This window comes from Chenopodium quinoa, unplaced genomic scaffold (assembly GCF_001683475.1).
Source record: "Chenopodium quinoa cultivar QQ74 unplaced genomic scaffold, ASM168347v1, whole genome shotgun sequence".
Taxonomy (NCBI): Eukaryota; Viridiplantae; Streptophyta; class Magnoliopsida; order Caryophyllales; family Amaranthaceae; genus Chenopodium; species Chenopodium quinoa.
The window spans coordinates 292,791-311,778 of record NW_018744857.1 but is presented as its reverse complement, the minus strand read 5'-3'; the positions used below and the strand labels follow the sequence as shown (position 1 = coordinate 311,778).

Sequence of the window (18,988 nt, the reverse complement as noted above, 5' to 3'; positions counted from 1 at the left end):
CTTGTTCCCTTCAAGGCCAGGGAAGAGATCCTGGACCGAGGGCTTTTCAAAGTAGAGATTAGGGCAAACTCTGCTACTGGGGTATGAGAGCAAGTGCCCCTAAACTGCGTCCCAGAGTTTCAATGGCTCTATGACGAGTACTTTCTGGCCGCCTGCGGCCTTAGCACTCGGACCTCCAGAGGTAGCCGGCCACTTTGAGCATGTATACGCATCTTTTGTTTTATTTCTGAATTTTTTCTAACTCTTTGTGGTTCTTATTTGTAGCTGAAGCTATGGACCAGATTTCTGCATCTAAGAAGGCGGTCGCCTTGTTGCGGACCTCCATCATGCATCAGAAGCGAACCTCTTATGATTCTCTCAAGGAGACGCCCATATTAAGTTCCGAGCCTTCGAACTTGTCTTGGAAAACCTGCTATTATTAGTATTGACCATACATCTTTTTCGCAGGCGGGCACTTCCAAACCCTCCTCCTCCCAACAGCCGGACTCAAAAGTTCGGAAGACAACTACTGGGAGTACGCCTGGATCTGCCAGGAAACAGTCGGCTAACAAACAGCCGATTACCCCACAAAGTGTGGGTAAACCATCACAAGTCCTTAGGGACAGTCGGCCGCCAAGAAGTATAACATAGCTCTGCTAGACTTAAACTTTTCCCTTCAAGGCTTTCTTCATTATTCTGACCTTTCCCTTATTTAGATGCAGGCGACCTCCAAGAACCAGACTTGGTCGAGATGGCCAAGTCTATGATCAAGGAAATCCCTCTAGAGGAGAGGGATGCGGTCAAGGGAGTCGGCACCCTTGACTTAGACGGCATCATGGGTCTCCTGTCTGAGGTATACTTAGAATTTTATAATATTGACCTTGCCTGCCGCCTGTTATTTTCTTACCTGACGCCTGTTTGCTATTTACCAATCTGACGCATGTTTTCCCTTTTTTCAGACCATGCTGCGAGTACACGGCCTCCGAAGGCCGATCAACGCCAAGAACAAAGAGGTAAAGGCTGCTAAAGCTATGGCCGCCTCTGACGTTGATAAGGCAATGTTTCAAATTGCCCAAAATGAAATTTTGACAACTGATATTCTTTATTATCTGGCGCAGGCCACTTCCACTATCCGCAACGAGTTGGAGGCGGCCAAAAAGAAGAACAACGAGCTGGAGGCGACGGTCAAGAGTCTCCGAGATGAGCTGAAGCCGCTTAGGCAGAAGATGACTCAATTTGAGGCCATGGAAAAATCTTTGGCGACTGTCAAAGACCGCCTGCAAAAGTAAGAGAAGGCCCTCACTGATGAGCTCAAGGCTCAGGCCGAGACTAAAAAAATGGCTTTAGCTCAAGCCAATGATGGACGACTCGGCCCAGATCATGAAGATGACCTGGACAGCCCTCTTCCCAAAAGCTCACTATGCCGCCTGGGAGAAGAAGTTCACCGCTTGTACTAAAGAGTACAACCGATGAATTACGGAGCAGGCGAATGAGGAGGATGAGGCGGCCGACTCCAGCTTTGAGGAGGAAGAGGAGGTAGTAGCCCTGCAGCCGATTGAGGTGGATATATCTAAGGAAGCTGCCCCTGATGCCGAGACAAGTAAGAAGGATGCTTCCAAGAACCAGGCGTCCCTTGTTGATCAGGCGGCAGACAATACTGAACCCCCTCCTCAATCTTAAAGCTTTTATGTCTTTAACTTTTCTTCGGCCTGCGTGCCGTTTTTCTTTGTATCCTTTACCCGGCCAAGGGGCCGAGGTCTATGAATATTTTGCCGGTCTATATGGCCGGCTTTTTATATGAATGTGGCGACCATCTTTCGGTCGTCTTTGCTCACTAAATATTGTTCATGCTTTGTTTTTGCTAAGTGTAGAGGATCCTTACTATCCGCTTGCATATCATACCGACTATTTTGGCTAAAAATGTTTTAAAATTTGTAACTTATCGTAAGCCAAAGATTGCGAACAGGTACTAGGTACCGACTGCCTATGCCCCTGGACGACTGGTTGTCTTGGTTCCAGGTTAGGCGATCAGTCAGCCATTTACCCAGTCGGACCCCCAACGTATTTTAGGAAATACGTTAGGTTTTTTTAACCTTTTCAAGTAAGAAAAGAACAGGCCGCTTATAACCAGCCCGCCTGTTTGTTAAAATAGGAATAGTTCTTGAGTCCCTGTTTGCCAAAAAGCAGTCGACCTACGAACCAGATTTTCAAACATGTTTGGTTGGAAAAGAAATCATCTTAGTAGGGGTCGTGGTACGAGAGCTCTGGTTCGCCTTTAGACAGGCGGACTCGTCATACCTTTTTGGATCCTTACTAAGTATGAGAGAGTGACTTACTCTTCAGGTTTTATGCTTGAGTAGTAGAGGTACTAGGCGGCGGAGGCCGGCTGATCCCCTTGATTCACCAATTTTTGTTGGCTATTTACTTAAGAGGTACCGGCTGTACTTATATATATCCCAAGTAATACAGACGGTCATCCGACGTGGATGTTAACTGCTAACACTTGTTTGGTTTAGTGTTAGAGTTATCCTTGTCTCAAAAACGGCTACGAGGTTGTCCTTGGGGACAGTCGTCTAGGTGCCGTGTAATTAGTTCATAGAACAATGTTCCACCCAAAAGGGAGCTGATCTCTACGACGAATTTCATCTGGAGGGATGCCGCCGGACGCCTGCTATTATGTTAGGACAGGTCGTATTAGTTTAAAGATTGGATCAGTTGGCTGGGCGCCTGGTCTGATCATTCGGCCATAGGCCTTAGGTAGTTCATGGCGAACTAAGTATAGTAGAGTAGTCGACTGTATAGCTACAGGCGACGTGCCCCTCTTAATTGAATGCATATTTGAGTGAAATGGAGAGTAGCCGACTGTTTTACCCAGTTGGCATGCCCATCAATTGATGAGAAGATGGAGAGTAGCCGGCTGCTAATGAAGTAGGCGGCATGCCCCTCATAATACAAAATAGATGAAGCAAAATAGCAAACTTTTATTAGTAGCTCTTGGCTATTTACATCATTAAAAAATAATACTTCTTTAGATTATCTACATTCCAGGTTCGAGGCAAGGGTTGGCCGTCTGGTGTTTCCAGGCGGTAGGTGCCGTCCCGGACCTCTTCATAGATTCGGTAGGGTCCTTCCCAGTTGGGAGTTAATTTGCCTGACTCATTAGCCCTACTGACTGCTTCCATTTTTCTTAGTACAAAGTCCCCCACTTTGAGTGGACGCCTGTGCACTCTTTTGTTATATGACCTTGTCATTCTCAGGCGGTATATTTCATGGCGCAGGGCTGCATTGCCCCTTCGTTCTGGAAGTGAGTCCAATGCAAGGCGCATGGACTCTCAGTTCGCCTCTTCGTCATACAACATTATTCGAAGAGTCGACTCGTAGTGTTCAATTGGAAGAACAACTTCTGCACCATAAGTTAGGAGAAATGGAGTTTCTCCAGTCGACCCTTTTTCAGTTTTCCTAATGGCCCAGAGAACATGTGGTAGTTCGTCTACCCATAGGCCGCCTGCTCGTTCAATCTTCTTCTTAAGACCGTTTGAGATGATCTTATTGAAAGCTTCTACTTGGCCGTTTGCTTGAGGACGGCCGACTGATGCAAAGCAGTGTGAGATGCCTTGGTCTCCCAACCAACTTTTGAGAACAGGCGTCTCAAATTGGGGACCATTATCGAAAACCATAGACATGGGCACCCCAAACCGAGTGATGACATTTTTCCAAATGAATGAGATCACATCCTTCGTCTTGATTCCTTTAACAGCCTCAGCCTCAACCCATTTGGTGAATTATTCGACTGCAACAAGTATGTACTTCCTGTCGCCTGTAGCAGGCGTATAGGGACCTAGGATATCTATGCCCCACTTAGTAAATGGTAGTGGGCTATGGATGACAGTGAGATCAGTAGCTGGACGGTGAATTAACTTGCCAAACCTTTGGCACTTGTCACATTTTTTCACCATCTCCATGGCGTATGCCTCTAAGGTAGGCCAAAATTAACCTTGCCGCCTTGCTCGTTAAGCAAGCAACCTGCCGCCTACATGAGAGGCGCAGTATCCAGAGTGCAGATCTTCTAAGACCTCTCGTCCTTTTTCTAGGGTAACACATTTTAAGAAGGGTTGAAGGTACCCTTTCTTGAAGAGTTCCCCCTTTCGCATCTCAAAACTAGACGCTCGCTTTTTCAGTAAGGCCACCTGGTGATGATCATCCGGCAAGGTGACGTCTGTTAAATATGCCCTGATTGGGTCCATCCAGGTTGAACTTCGATCTAGAATTCCGATAGGATCTTCTTCAATACTCCTCTTTTCCATAACTTCCCAGAAAACGGTTCTTGGAGTGTCACAGGAGGCCAAGGATGCCAACTTTGAAAGAGCATCCGTCTGGTTATTTTCAGACCTAGGTACTTGAGTTAGATGAAACTCTTCAAGTGACCCGGCCGCTTGTCGTACCGCCTGCAAATATTTAATCATGGCCGGATGGGTTGCTTCGTATTCGCCATTATAATGACTCACTATCAATTGTGAGTCAGAGCAGGCGTCTATTCTTCTTGCCCCAGCCGCCTTACACATGTGGATACCGACCAGTAAAGCTTCATATTCCGCCTCGTTGTTCGAGGCTTGGAAGTTAAAACGTAGAGCATACTCATACCTGTCGCCTTCTGGCGACTGACATATGACGCCTGCTCCACAACCATTTGAGGTGGAGCTCCCGTCCACATAGACCTTCCAGACTTGGTCTAGAATTTGAGAATCAGAGGGCCGAGTCATCTCTACAATAAAATCAGCAAATGCTTGCCCCTTTACTGCTTTTCTTGGCTCGAATGTGATTTCAAGGCTCTGAATCTCTATTGCCCATTTGATCATTCAGCCAGACGACTCCATGGTTGTGAGTGGCCGCTTGATTGGCTGATCTGTGTAAACGATGACTGAATGTGCCAAGAAGTAAGGCTTCAATTTTCTAACTGCCATGAAGAGAGAAAGTCCGAATTTTTCCACTAAGGGGTACCTCAACTCGGCATTCTTCAACACATGGCTGACAAAATAGACTGGGAGCTGGCAGCCGTCTCTTTCAGCAAGGAGGACGGCACTTAGAGCATGGTCAGACACTGCGAGATACATGTAGAGCACTTCTTTGGGCAAGGGACTGACCAGCCTTGGTAAGGAATGCAAATGGACTTTCAGTTTTTGGAAGGCCGCCTCAGCATCCGGCCCCCACTCAAACCTCGCTTTCTTCTTTATTGCCTGAAAAAAGTAAAGGCACTTGTCGCCTGACCGGCTGAGAAATCTTCCCAGGGCCACCAGACAACCTATTAATTTCTGAACCTCTCGGACTGTGCGAGGCGACTGCATGTCTATGACCGCCTGCCACTTTCTCAGGGTTCGCCTCTATACCTCTCTGATTGATGAGAAATCCGAGAAACTTCCCAGACTCAACCCCAAAAACACATTTCTTGGGATTGAGCATGACATGGTGCCGCCTGAGCGTGGTGAATGTTTCTCGGAGGTCAGCCAGATGGTCCGTCTAAAGCTTGGACTTTACAATCTTATCATCTATGAATGCAAAGATATCTTTGAATTCCTTCAAAAGTTGGTGAAAAAATCTTCACCCAATACTTCAAGAGCAGTCGTCCCTACTTTGACTGTTCCGTCAGGATGTGAGTCGTCCAGGACAACATCCGTGTGCTCGCCAGCCGGCTGAGGGCGGAATTCGTCCGACCGCTCCTCTGCCAGTGATTGCTATCTTTTTTCTTTTCTCTCGGCCCCTAGTTGAGTAGCCTTTCTTTTCTTGCCACCTGCCACTTGGGTAGGCACATCCTCCTTGATGAGTTCAAGGTCAGTTTTTTCACCACTTAGGCCAGCAGCCGCCACAGTGGGTTTGATATCCGAGAGGTAACACTCTCGTGCCATCTTTTGATCTCCCCTTAGGGAGCCGACTGTTCCATCATCCCTCTCAAATTTGAGCAGCATAAGAGAGGGAATAATGACAGCTTTAGAATTGTTCAGGGTGGGTCGTCCCAAGATCATGTTGTAGGCCGACAGTTCTTCAACCACTAAGAACCGAACCACCATGTGACGACCCTCCCCTTTCTCACCCAGACGGATGGGTAGATCCACTCGTCCCACTGGGTGTACAACACTTCCTCCAAACCCTACTAAAGGGTGAGATACTGGATGTATGCAGTCAGTTTTGTACTTGAGCTTTGCCAAGCACTTGTTGCTGATGAGATCAGAGGAACTTCCGGTATCTATGAGGATCTGGCCAACTCTTTGGTTGGCCACCTTACATTCAATGACAATGGGGTCATCATGCGGCCCCCTAACACCTCCCAGATCCTCTTCTGTGATGACAATTTCTGGGAATGAACTCTTGGCGGTCCGTCCTTGGTTAACGAAATTAACATCTAACCGCCTGATATTGTCTTTATTACCCCTGATAGTGGGCCGCCTCCTGAGAAGCCGCCTGCTATAGTGTATCAGAACTGTCAACCGACCTGTGATTCTTCTTGGCCGACTGCTTGTGCTTGGGGGGAGCATTCCCCTTGGACTTCTTGACATAGGAGTCAAGGTCGCCTTTTTCAGCCAGGCGGTCCAGGTAGCGCATGAGGCTAATACATTCATTGGTTTCATGACCAATATCCTCATGAAAATGACAAAACTTATCTTGGTTCCGATTGCTTGCAGAACCCTTCATGGGGGCCGGCTTCTCGATTGAGATCCGACCCTTGATTTCTTTGAGGATAGCTTGGCTATCCTTGTTGAACGCATACTTGGGAGAGTATGGTTTGAATTCTTTCTTCTTTTTCTGGGACGGCTATTCAGAGGAGTTGGCTGCCCAGACTTCTTTTCTCTTTTTCTCATCTTTATTTTCCGACTGCTTTGGTCGGCTTTCTTTTTTTTCAGACCTCCTTCCGTCCGACTGTTTCCCAGTGTTACAGAGATCAGTCGCCTGTATATAGGCTTCAGCTTCAATCAATGCTTCTTGGAGAGTCGCAACCCTCTTTCGGACCAAATCGAACTTGAAGGTCGACCCATCCTTAAGACCTCTGAAAAAGCCAGTGTAGGTTACCTCATCCGGCAGCCCTCGTATTAGAATCCTCATCAGGTTAAACCGCCTAATGTAGGAACATAGTCCCTCCTTCTCACTCTGCTGAATGGTCCCTAAGTCAAGGGTCGTCTTTTTAGCAGGAATGTTCATAGCAAAATTGGAGGTGAACAAGTAGGCAAGTGCCTTGAAATTATTCACACAACCAGTCGGCAGGTTGCCGAACCATTGTTGTGCAATTCCCTTGAGAGTGGCTGGGAAGCACTTGCACCAAGTGGGATCATCCAACCCTTGGAGGTACATTAGGTTGGTGAACGTCATTAGATGATCTTCTGGGTTAGTAGTGCCAACATAGGCGCCTACTAACACATTCTTCACTTTGGCCGGCTGGGCGGCCTCAATAATTTCCTTGGAGAAGGCGGACGGCTGTTCTCCAAGTCTGAGCAACCGTAGTTGCCAGTCCAATGGTTGGACATTTCTTGCCACCTGCCCTCCAAACAAAGGAGGCTGCAAGAAGTATTGTTGTTGCGGTACGTATGGTACATTTGGTATCGACTGATCTTTATGAGATCCGGACCGACTGGAGGTACCGCTGATAAGTGGTTTATTTGACCACTTATTGTGTAAATTTAAACCCGATTTTGCGATCATTTCCCCTCTTTCTAACCCAATTTTGAATGAAAATGTTTTGTCTCGGCTTTCCCCCCCTCTTGGTTTGTGTTTGTCCATGTTTTGCAGGTCTATGAGCTCAATTAGGCAGGCTTTCGGTGCATGAATCGTGTTTAAGACAAGAGGATTGAAGATTGGAGAGGGCGCTCCAGGGGAGCGGGCGTGCACCTCTCATGAAGCGGGCGCTCCTCGACTCTAGCCACATTCTGCCCAAGTTCAAGTGCTGTTAGGAGCGGGCGTGTACCTCTCATGGAGCGGGCGCTCCTCGACTCTAGCTACATTCTGCCCAAGTTCAGGTGCTGTTAGGAGCGGGCGTGCACCTCACCAGGAGCGGGCGCTACTCCCTTTGAAGATTGAATCTGCCCATGCTGCTGGAACAGGGGAGCGGGCGTGCATCATGTGAGGAGCGGGCGCTCCTCCCTGACACTTTCAAATCTGATCCTTCAATGAAGCATTCTGGAGAGGGCGTGCAGCCGAAAGGAGCGGGCGCTCCCAGCTTAGGAGCGGGCGCTCCTCATTGTGGAGCGGGCGCTCCTTGCTGGGAATCCGTTTTCTTTTGACGGATTTCCCTATGTGTTTCGGGGAGTATAAATACTTCCCCTTTAGCTCATTTAGAGAGGGGGTACAGTAGCCTAGTTTTCAGAAACCTCTCTTAGTTTGAAACATTCCTTAGGATTAATTTAGCTTAGTTTTCATCAAATCAAATCATTGTATTAGTGAAATTCAAGAATTATTCTCAAAGTTTGGCAATTTGTATTCAACATTTGAAGCTTCAATTAGTAATTTCTCCAACCTTCTTCCTTTTAATTTCAAATTTTATTTGGTATTTGCATGTTATTTAAATCTTCTTAGTTCTTGGTAATTTGTTATAGGATGATAGTTATTTCAATTGTTAACCACTTTTCCCCAATTATTGAAGTATTTAGAACCCTAATTCTTGATTGCATGTTGATAAACATGAGTTGTGAGTAGTCTTCTTGCTAGGGGTTGGGTGAAGCTCGACCTTTTGGGTTAACTATGCAAATGTGGGAGAAGCATTGATGTTTGTATTGCAATTAAATTGATTATATGATATTGCTTGTTAGTTCCTCATGATAGGTTTAGCTACCCTTGACTAAGGAGCTTGATAGTATGATATGCCTAATTTGACATGGAAGTGTAAATTGAGTACGTCATTACTTATTGTAATTTGATTATGTATCATCTATTGCTAAACTAATGAGGAATCTAAGTTTAGTAGTGTGAGTTGTTTTCTAATTGCATGAGGTTGTTTTTACATATAGTCCTTTCTATATCTTGTCTATTTTACTCCCCGTTTGCCTATTTGCCTTGGTTGAGTGGATCTCATTCCCTAGTATCTTTAATTCATTGATTTAGAACCATAGTTTGTTTGTCTTCTTGACGAACCCCAATTCACCAATTGACTTCGAGTTAGCTTAAGTGTAAAGATCTTTGGCAATCATATCCCGTTCCTTGTGGACCGAACTCTTACTTGTCATTATGCTTGGTTTGTAAGGTGTTTATTAATAAATGTGTTTGATTGAGTGTGGAATGTACGACCGTTCTAACGCCCATCAACCGCCTGTCTGACTCTCATAATTTGATTGAGTATACCTCATGGAGGTATTATGCAAACTATCTTGAAAATCTGAAGTAGAGGTCGACTCTAACAGTCGGTCACTCTTCTTCTGCTCTAGCATCAACCAAGCATCAGTGTACATTTTCTTCGTCCCATCCGCTTGAACATGACGAATGGGCTTTCTCCTCCCAGTTGACGGGAAGTGAAACTTCGTCCAATCAATAACCGGTGGCCGACTAGCCCCAAGTTATGGGTGAGGGGTTGCCGCACGATCAGTGACTGACTTCATCCTACCAGACTGGGAGGATTTTTTAGCCGACTGTTCCTTTGCAGTAACAGGCGTCCTCTTCTTAATCAACTCTTAGATCTCTCCCTTGAACCCCCTCATGAAAGTTATGAGTTCGTTCCTTGTAATAGGAGCAGATCCTTCAGCCGCCTGTTGTTGCTCAGGCGGTGGGCCGGCTGGATTGCTGGGACCAGCTTGGCAATCTACCCGTTCCCTCCTGTCGGTGGGACGGGTGCGTCGGGCCCTTAGTGTCCCATCTGAGGTTGTGTGTGTTTCAACCTCGACCTCATTTTCAGTATCCTGGTCACTATAGACTTGAGGGTCGTCCATAGGACGCCTCTCGCTCTGATTCGGTACAGACTGTGATTCCATCTCGAAAGTACTCTCCCCACAGACGGCGCCAAAATGTTTCGGGGTTTTTTGATGTCCTGCGGGAGAGTTACAATTTCGGGACTGGTCTCCTGGCGCCTGTACCTGCAAAACAACGGAGACTCCTTGTGGTGGGAGTTTCGCCTCCGACGATCAAGTTAGAACGTGTATGAGGAGTGAATAAGTGCGAAAAAAATAAAGGTTGGGAGATCTGGTTCCTCTAGGGGAGGAGTGATCAATGTGTTTAGGTTCTCTAGGTGAGAGTAATTAATTACTGAATCCCCTTTAATGAGGATTAATGAAGGTATATATATGCCTTGGGGTGCGTGCCAGTCCTAGGTTTAGGTCAACCTAGGGCTGATTGGGCTTCCACAAGACTTTGGGCCTAGGTGGCCGGTTTTCCCACTATGGGGAGGCCACGTGTCGTGGCATAAGAGGTCCAAGGTGGACTAGTCAACACTTGACACGTGGCAGACTCCAATTGGTCCATGTGGCGGACACTTGGCAGAGCCTGAATGGTCCACTTGTCAGATGATGATTGGTAGGGAAAAATCCCCTAATCAATAATGATATCAATTGTATCATTTTTATGTTGTCAATGGCACAATTAGAATGTGAACCTCATTAGTTTTTTTTCACCATTTTGCATGTGAATTCAATCAAACAATATATGTGGGCTCCACATCACTTGTTTCTCTCTCTTGTATGTGATTGAATATTATTTTAGTATTTGCGTGGTATTTGCAAATGCCTCGTAACCCTACAATAATACTTTCTTTTATGATCATGACCTAGTCACCCCCACTCTCTCTCTTAAAGTACATATTTTAAATTTTAACATCATTATTTTTTTCTCTCTCTTGATGTCCGTCCTAAATGAAAATCGGTTATTTCATAAAATGCCACTGAGCAATAGCAAAATTCACCAAATGTCATGAACCTTTTCAAAATTCACTAAATGCCACCGAGTTTTAAAAAAATTCACCGAGTGCCATTAATGACTGACAACCGTTAGTTGACCCCACCACTTGCCACGCGTCACCTTATGATTGGTCAGTTTTTAAAAAAAAAACTGAACCCCAAACCCTAAACCCCAGCCACTAACCCAGCCGCCGGAGGTTCCCGAACCCAGCCACCCACCACCTACGAAATCTCGTGAAACCAAACACCAACAATAATCCACAATCTAAAGCTTGCGGATTTCGCTGGTACGGTTTCGCGTTTTGGTGCTGGTGGATTTCACTGGTACGGTTTCGCGTTTTCGTGGTGGATTTCGCTAATGGTGGAGGTTTCGGGATTTCGCTGGTGGTTTTGCATTGTGGTGCAGGTAAAACGCCATTGAAGCTCCATTGAAACTCACGCATGAAAGCTTGAGGAACATCATTTCTTCACCGAATTTTATCAAACTTGTACCAAAATGTTCACAATTCAACATACAATTAATTATAGCAAACAATTTTGTGAATTGCTTCACCAAACAAAAAATTCCAATTCAATTTTTTTAGGGTTCTTCACAAAAATTGGTGGTGATTGGAGTTGCTGTTGGTCGGCTTTTGAGATGCTGGGGTTCGTGTTGGCAGGTGCTGGTGGGAGTTGGTGTGGTAAGTTCGCTGCGACGGTTGTGAACTAACGGAGAGGGAGAGGAAGGGGGGTGGGGTTTCGGGGTGGTGGAGGAAGGGGGGTGGGGTTTCGCGGGTTAGGGGAATGCGACGGGATAGGGGAGGGGTCGCCGGCGGCCGGCGCGCCTTCCGGTGCTAGCCCCGGCGGCAGGGGGTGGTGGTGGCTAGGGTTTTGGGGTGGGCAGGGGGCTCGACGACAGGGAGGAGGTGGTGGCTGGCCACCTCTGAGTTCTTTTTTTTTTTGTTGTGTTTTTTTTTTTAATTTTTTGTTATGTTTTTTAATTTTTTTTTTATTTTAAAAAACGGACCAATCAGAAGGTGACACGTGGCAAGTGGTGGGGTCAACTAACGACTATTAGTCATTAATGGCACTCGATGAATTTTTTTAAAACTCGGTGGCATTTAGTGAATTTTGAAAAGGTTCATGGCATTTGGTAAATTTTGCAATTGCTCAGTGGCATTTCATGAAATAACCGAAATGAAAATGCTCTTATAAGAACACATTTGTGGAAACCTCCATTGTAAATATAGCACAAGTAAAGGATAATAAGTTGTTATATTGAAGCTAAACACAGCCCGCACACGTTGCGAAAAATTGGATCATTTATCCATCCTACCATCCTAGCAAGCCAGATTACAGGCAATCTTCAATAATTTTGATTAATGTTATCTCCTTGGTGCCTTGGTGGTGGTGGTGATTGTTACCTATTTCTTTTTTTAGGGTGTTTTCAAGGCAAACCATATCTTTGTTATCTTATAGACATAAATTTTATCATAAGATTGGTTCAATGTACATCTTCAAACTTTTCAAATTTTGCATATATTTATTAGATACATTATGAAAGATTTTAGTAATAGTTAAAAGAGTCATACACCATGCAAAGTCACATATTGCACTTAATTTCTGATCAAGTATTTGTCAATCTTTGCTTAAGCTAATAAATGGAATGATGATATCTTTATATCCAAATCCTTCCTAAGAAAAATAAAAATAAAATAAAATAGCAAAGCGATGAATCTATTTTTATCAACTAACAAATGCCTTCACTGATATACTACAGGCCTTGAGTTTTACAACCTACATGTCTTAACTGATAAACTATAGACCTGAACTTAAACAACAGCACTCAATCTGGCCTACACTGATAATTGCACATTAGTTTCCTTCACCTCCAGCATACAATACCAGCTCACAGATCAAAAATGAAACCGAGCCAAGACTAAGCATATATCACTGCTCGATGCAAACACAGTCAAAAGACTCAAACTCCATGGACAGGGTTGGAGGCCACAAAATGGTTCAGAATTTTCTTCTGTCAGGCTGTAGCCTGGAAGCTCCTCGTTTGTTGCCATTAATTAAGCAGATTTTTTTTACCGGAGAAATGGCTTTTCATCCTCAAATGGCAGCTCAATGGACTTGGCGTTGCCGTAGAATTCTTCTAAATTGTAGAATTCCCTCTGTGGGGGAAGAAATATATGGACGACAACATCTCCTGTATCACAGACGAGCAAAAGTTATTTGGTGCCATTTAATTTTACATGTAATGATACTTTCAAGTCTTCAAGAGATATCCCCTTAGAATTTTAGCGACTGATAAGTCACGAGTTAACGATAATCCTTCATCTACTGAGTACAAAAGAGCAATCATATTGAAATACAACGGTAAAGCTTACAAAAAAAGTATCATCCAAACTTAACTGCCAGGCACTCCATCTAAAACTTGTCAATCTTTGGCAAGGAAAAGCTAAGGGGAAAGGGGTAATTTACCACCAGAACCGGCAATGACTGCAGGACCTATGTAGAGGTCCAAATTCAATTTCGTACCTCCTTGGGATGGAAGAAAACATGTGGAGAGACCCACATTGCCAATTCAGGGAAGTTCAGGGGTACTCGGATGCAAGAATTGTTATCACTCAACAAAATCTCAATGTCACAAAGACAGGAGAAAACTCATACTCCTTCCGTTCCTTCAACAATAGGCTACATTAGATGAGGGATCTCTGTTCAAAAACTGTGGTTATATGCATCCTTTTTTATGTAACATATACATTTCTGCCATGCGCCCATGTCACCAGGTTGTCTTTGTTATTAGAAATAACACAGGAAATTGAAGCTTTTCATAATAAATTCAGAGACTGACGTACTTTCCCTGTTTCATAAGAACTGCAAATCTTAACCAATTGCTTTTTAAAAAATATATAGAATGTAAAATTTTATTATTTAAAATGTTGTTAGTAGTGGCCCACGTGAAAGTCAAGTGTAGCGAATTTTATAAAACAGAGGAAGTATTATTTCCGGACAAATTAAAATAGAAAAGTCGGTCGACCTTTGAGGTTCTATTGCAATATGATATGCTATGCTTCTTCCCTAAAAAGGCAAGTAGTCTAGTTATCTCAGGAAGAACATGATTTCCCAGGAAATAGTAAACATCGAGTTATCCTCTTCTAATTTAATTCTTTCTCAATTCACTTACCACTCTACATACCTAAGAAATTCTTTTCAAAGATAATGCTTTTAGCATAAACTTAATGAAAAACCCTGAGGTGACTTTGTGAAGAAGTATTACTGTTACATTTAGTTTTTGCATGCTCATATAAAAATTAAATCAAAGGGGTTTCTCACGCTAATAACAGTAAAATAAAGAGAAAGATTGGTTCTTTGATATAAGTTGACAAACTGATTTTTGTTGAATTTAGAAAGATGGAAGCTTGACTAATGCTTGAAAATGGCAAAAGATTTACAAAGGATAGGTTTAACAGCTTGAAGCTATCACTCTCTAACAATGGCTTGAGGCCATAACTCTCTCTAGGTTTCCCTAATACAATTTCTGCCTACCATTTTCTTTCCCCTCCTCTATTTATACTAAGGACTATTAACCTAGTAAACTAATATTTCTAGAATACCTATACTACCCCTCCTTAGGTTAGTCTATAACAGGTTTTCATTCAGTCAATGAACACTATAATTTATTTTGGGTATCAGATTCAAATTGTACTCCTCAACTGCAGCTTATACATACTCCGTTTAAGCGTGAAAGTCATCAGGTTAATCTCTTACTTGATCTTGGAACCAATACACTCTAAAGCGTTGTTCTCTTCACCTTATTTAAGTAATATTCGGTAAAATTAATGTTTACTTCACCTTATTCAAATAACATTCGTAAACATAATTTAAGTTCATTTTTTTTGTGAAAGAATGACTCTCTCTTGTATGGAAAGAGGGGATGATATGTGGCCTAGTATACTTTCTCGTTAACTTCATTAAAATAATTTAAGTTTAGCAATATTAAGTTTAGTTTAGCATAAATAATTTCAATTCAGTAAAAAGAAGTTCAGTCCGTTAAAATAAGTAACTTTAAAGAACAAATATAATAGTGAATCAATAATAATAAGTTAACTTAAGTGAAAAAGTGATTCAGGTTCAGGAAAACTAACTTAATTTCAATAAAAAATTCATGTTTGGCAAAAATAATTTGATTTCAGTAAAAATAGTTAAGTAAGGTAAAAAAAAAAAATTCAGTTAATAAAAATCATGTGAAGAGAACAGGGCCTAAGAGTCCTTATACTAAGATTTAAAGTTGACAAGTAAATTGTGATGTGATACAAGCCAGGCGGAAGAAAGTAAACAACATGATCTCAAAACTCCCATTCAACATTCATATATTGATAACATATGCACAAAAAGCACAGAATTTAGTGATAATCAATACGTGCCATAAGGCAAGTCATCAAGATATCAAGTCCAATTCAAGGTGTGCATATGCATTCTACGGCTCACGGCTCATTAATTGGACTGGATAGCTTCTCAGACAAAACTCCATGATAAGATGGTTGCAGCAAATTTAACAGCGGTACACTAGATCCAAACAAAAAAAAAAAAAAAAATTCAAAATCTTACCAAAATCCAATAGTGTCCAAGAGTTTGGTTTTAAGTCACCATTCGGAATTTTCCCAAACTTCTCTTCAGCGAGATCTGCCATTTTTGTCCTGTAACAAAAAGGTAATAGGCATCATATTTCCTAGACAGTGAACAATTGAATCTATTTTAAAACAAAGGAAATTGTTGAGCCTCACTGAAATTTAAATAGCAGAAATTGCACAGTATAGAGCCATGTGCATACCTAATTGCATCGATTTGAGGACGAGAAAATGCCGTTGCAATTATGAAAAACCGAGTCCAGTATACAAGAGGTTTTACAAATAAAACTTTTATATCCGCAGCCTTTACCTCATTTGCAACCTTGGCCATCGCCACAGCAACTGCACTGATTCACAAGTGTAAATTTGCAGTAATTTCATGCCAGTCATATGATGCAATTTTGTTACAAGAATAACTTGCCAAGAAACCAACAGTAATTCAGAGCATAATTAGGTATGCAGGTTAAAGATGAAAGCAACTAATCTGCTGAATGATACAACAGCTAGATATTCAGCAAAGACGCCAGGAAACACAGAACACACCAAATACGTTTTATAAAATGCAAAACGAGATCAGATTTCAACAGCATATTAGAGGGTCATGTGATGGACTGATCAAATTTGAGAAATGTTCGATAACAGAGGGATGATCAGAAGTTCAACATGTAGGGAGAAAAGGGAAATGCAATCACATTTTACATCTCACAAGGATATGCCAAAGAAGACCCAAAGAACATGAGCATAAAGAGAAGTTAGAAACAAGAACCTTGTCCAGATGCCTTTAATAATTCCTACTATTTTAAATCTATATCATCCACATGATCAACAACAAAGCTGTCCGCCACTTCTCGACCTTTAATTTGTATGTTTGATGCATGAACTATTTTACCACGATGAGAGTTTACAAATCAATGAGCTTATCTTACACTTGCACAAGATGCATTATCCCCTACAGCAAAAAAAGGTAAAACTTAAACATACACTTGCACAAACACTGACAAATTAGTTTCCCGGAAATTGAATCTATAAAACAAATTTTAAGAAGGTTGGCATCCATGAAGAAATAGATATATTAAGGTTGTTTCAGGAGTTATAATACACAAAACAAGTGTGCAATATCCTATACACTTTATAGTTAGAAAGGCTACGAACATAATCTGCAAAAAAAAAAAAAAAACCAAATATAGTAAAGACTCAGATTGTACTGCCTTTTTGAGAGCTTAAAATGAGACTGTTCTAGGGGAGTCAATTCCTTAATATAGATTTATGGCACTTACTAATTTAGATATCCATTATAAGATTCATCCATCCTGGAATGTCAAAGTATAGGTACAGTCATATAACAAAATTGGTAAGATTGGTAAGATTATGGTAAAATTGGTAAGATTATGGTAAACTAAGGGAAACTCGGCTACGTTGGTTCAGGCATATAAGACGGAGACCCAGGGAGCACCGGTACGAAGAGTGGAAGAGTGGGATCATGGAGAGGTTAAACGAGGTAGAGGGAGACTGAAAATGACTTGGTTGGAAGGAGTTAGGAAGGATATGAAGCATATGGATTTGCATGAGAATGAGTTTTTGATAGTAAGGGTGGAGGAGAAAGATTTTTGTGGATGACTATACGGAATAATCACTTTTGGTTCATGTAGCTGACCCCACTCATTATGGGATTAAGGCTTTGATTGATTGATTGAAGGAGCTTTTCCTATAAGCATCAGAGCGGCAGTTGAGGTAACAGTGTAACACTACCACTGAGATCTAAGCAATAAAGCATAGCTTCCTATTTATATAAAAACAGTCATCGTAGATGACTAGATGATTAATAGACACATGCAAGATGCCTAGCACTAATATCTAGCAATCATGGATTGTACTTACATGTTAAACTCTCAGCATCATCATCAATTTCTGCACCAGATGTCTTCTGGTCTTTACTTCTAAATACCACTTTTCCATGCTTTTCGAAAAGATCATCAAACATATCATCAGTGTCTTCATTTATATCCTGCAAAGTTAAATCCCATTTATTATGCTCAAAAGCATCTCTCATTATATGAACAAAATTAGCAGTATATCAAGCACTAGTGCCAACTCAAATCAAGAAATAAAAAATAAAAAAAAGAAAAAACAACAACAACAACAACAACAACAAAATTCGAGCAACCTATTTCCAAGCCTCAAAATTATCCATTAGACAATAACAAATAGGGAATCCTTTAGGCAACAAAGTTTGAACCCACGCAATGTAAGATACAGAACCTTTGTTATTTCCCTTTTATGAAAAAATTACAAGATTTCTGGGCCTAAATTGAACTTATAGATGTGTCAAGTGTCCTTCCAACAAAGGTCTTTGATATAAAATGAAGAGTTTGAGTAACATTACATTTAACACTAATTTTAGCTGCGATAGAACCGCTGAGCAGCAGCAGTCGAGTGTTCGAGACAGGCTCCTCTACTATACACTCGTATGCAAAAGGAAAGAGCAGTGAGAAGGGAGAATGACCCAATTCACTTCCTCCTCATCCCTTTAATAGTCTAGTAATACACCAAAGCCTCCAATGTCAAAATGGTGCAATTGTCGAAGCGAAAATTTCTATAAAATTCACTAACAACTAGAACTACAAGTATGGTCACATTCTAGAATATATAATAAGCTTATAAACAAGGCTTTGAAATTATTGAGCACAGATAAACTTTCCCAAAAATAAGCAAACAACCTAGGCTACTCAGCATATACAAAATGTTAAATTTTTCAAAACCAATAAAACCCTTTTCATCAATTCTCAATTCTGAAGAAACCCATTGGCCAATTTCACTTTCTTCATATTTTAAACCAGAAATTTTCATATGACAAATTAATATTATAAAAAATATATATAAATATACATACATCAAATAGAAGGCAGGCAAACTAGATAAATCTGGGTTTAAGAGAGAGAAAGAGGCTTACTGAGCCAATTGCTCTGCAAGAAACCATGGAAGATAGCTTGAAATTTTGAGTTTGCATTGATTGATTACACTTGTTAAAGAAATGCCTAATTCCCCGAAAACCCAATTGAGGAAAAGGGGAAGACATCAGGGTTCCGGCATTTATTGCAGATGAGGGGATAAAGATATTGAGCAGGTTGTGCGCCATGAGTGCAAACTTGACGTAGCTTCTAACTGTGTATTTGCCCCCATTCAATATGAAACAAGATGACCCATATATTATTAGCATTATCTTTAACTTTATTTTATTTTATTTTTTTGGCAAGGAGTGTAGGGACTAGGGGTTAAAGAGCCAAGCCTGCTCGTGAGCTGCTCGGTGCTCGGCTGTCGCCTCAGTTAAAGCTCGGATCGAGCGGGCTCGACTCGATTTCGAGTTTGGCTCGATATCTTAACCAATTCTCACATTAGGTCTTTTTCTAATTTAGACATTTACAAAGCCCTAAGCTTTCTATGCATTTTGTTTGCATCATAACTTCTATTATGCACATCTTATTTGTTGGGTTTCGTAGTGCCCGACACTACGCGGAATGAAACCCTCCTAAAATC

At 42.0% G+C, this 18,988-nt stretch overlaps 1 protein-coding gene across 1 annotated transcript; it reads right to left on the bottom strand.

The window, feature by feature from the left end:
• Window positions 1–12,388: 12,388 nt before the first annotated feature.
• On the bottom strand, window positions 12,389–18,681 carry LOC110704663 (protein Iojap, chloroplastic-like). The gene is made up of 5 exons (XM_021882482.1): window positions 18,405–18,681; window positions 17,333–17,459; window positions 15,658–15,796; window positions 15,435–15,523; window positions 12,389–13,029 (listed from the first exon to the last, which is right to left on the bottom strand). The coding sequence occupies exons 1-5, from the start codon at window positions 18,669–18,671 to the stop codon at window positions 12,908–12,910; spliced, it is 744 nt and encodes a 247-aa protein (XP_021738174.1). The 5' UTR covers window positions 18,672–18,681; the 3' UTR covers window positions 12,389–12,907.
• Between the last annotated feature and the right edge of the window lie 307 nt (window positions 18,682–18,988).

Coding starts and splice junctions, on each gene's coding strand:
- LOC110704663 (XM_021882482.1), bottom strand. CDS start 18,671: ATGCTAATAATATATGGGTCATCTTGTTTCATATTGAATGGGGGCAAA. Junction 15,524..15,657: donor CCTCAAATCGATGCAATTAG/GTATGCACATGG, acceptor TTTTTGTTACAG/GACAAAAATGGCAGATCTCG. Junction 13,030..15,434: donor TTGGACACTATTGGATTTTG/GTAAGATTTTGA, acceptor TCTGTGATACAG/GAGATGTTGTCGTCCATATA.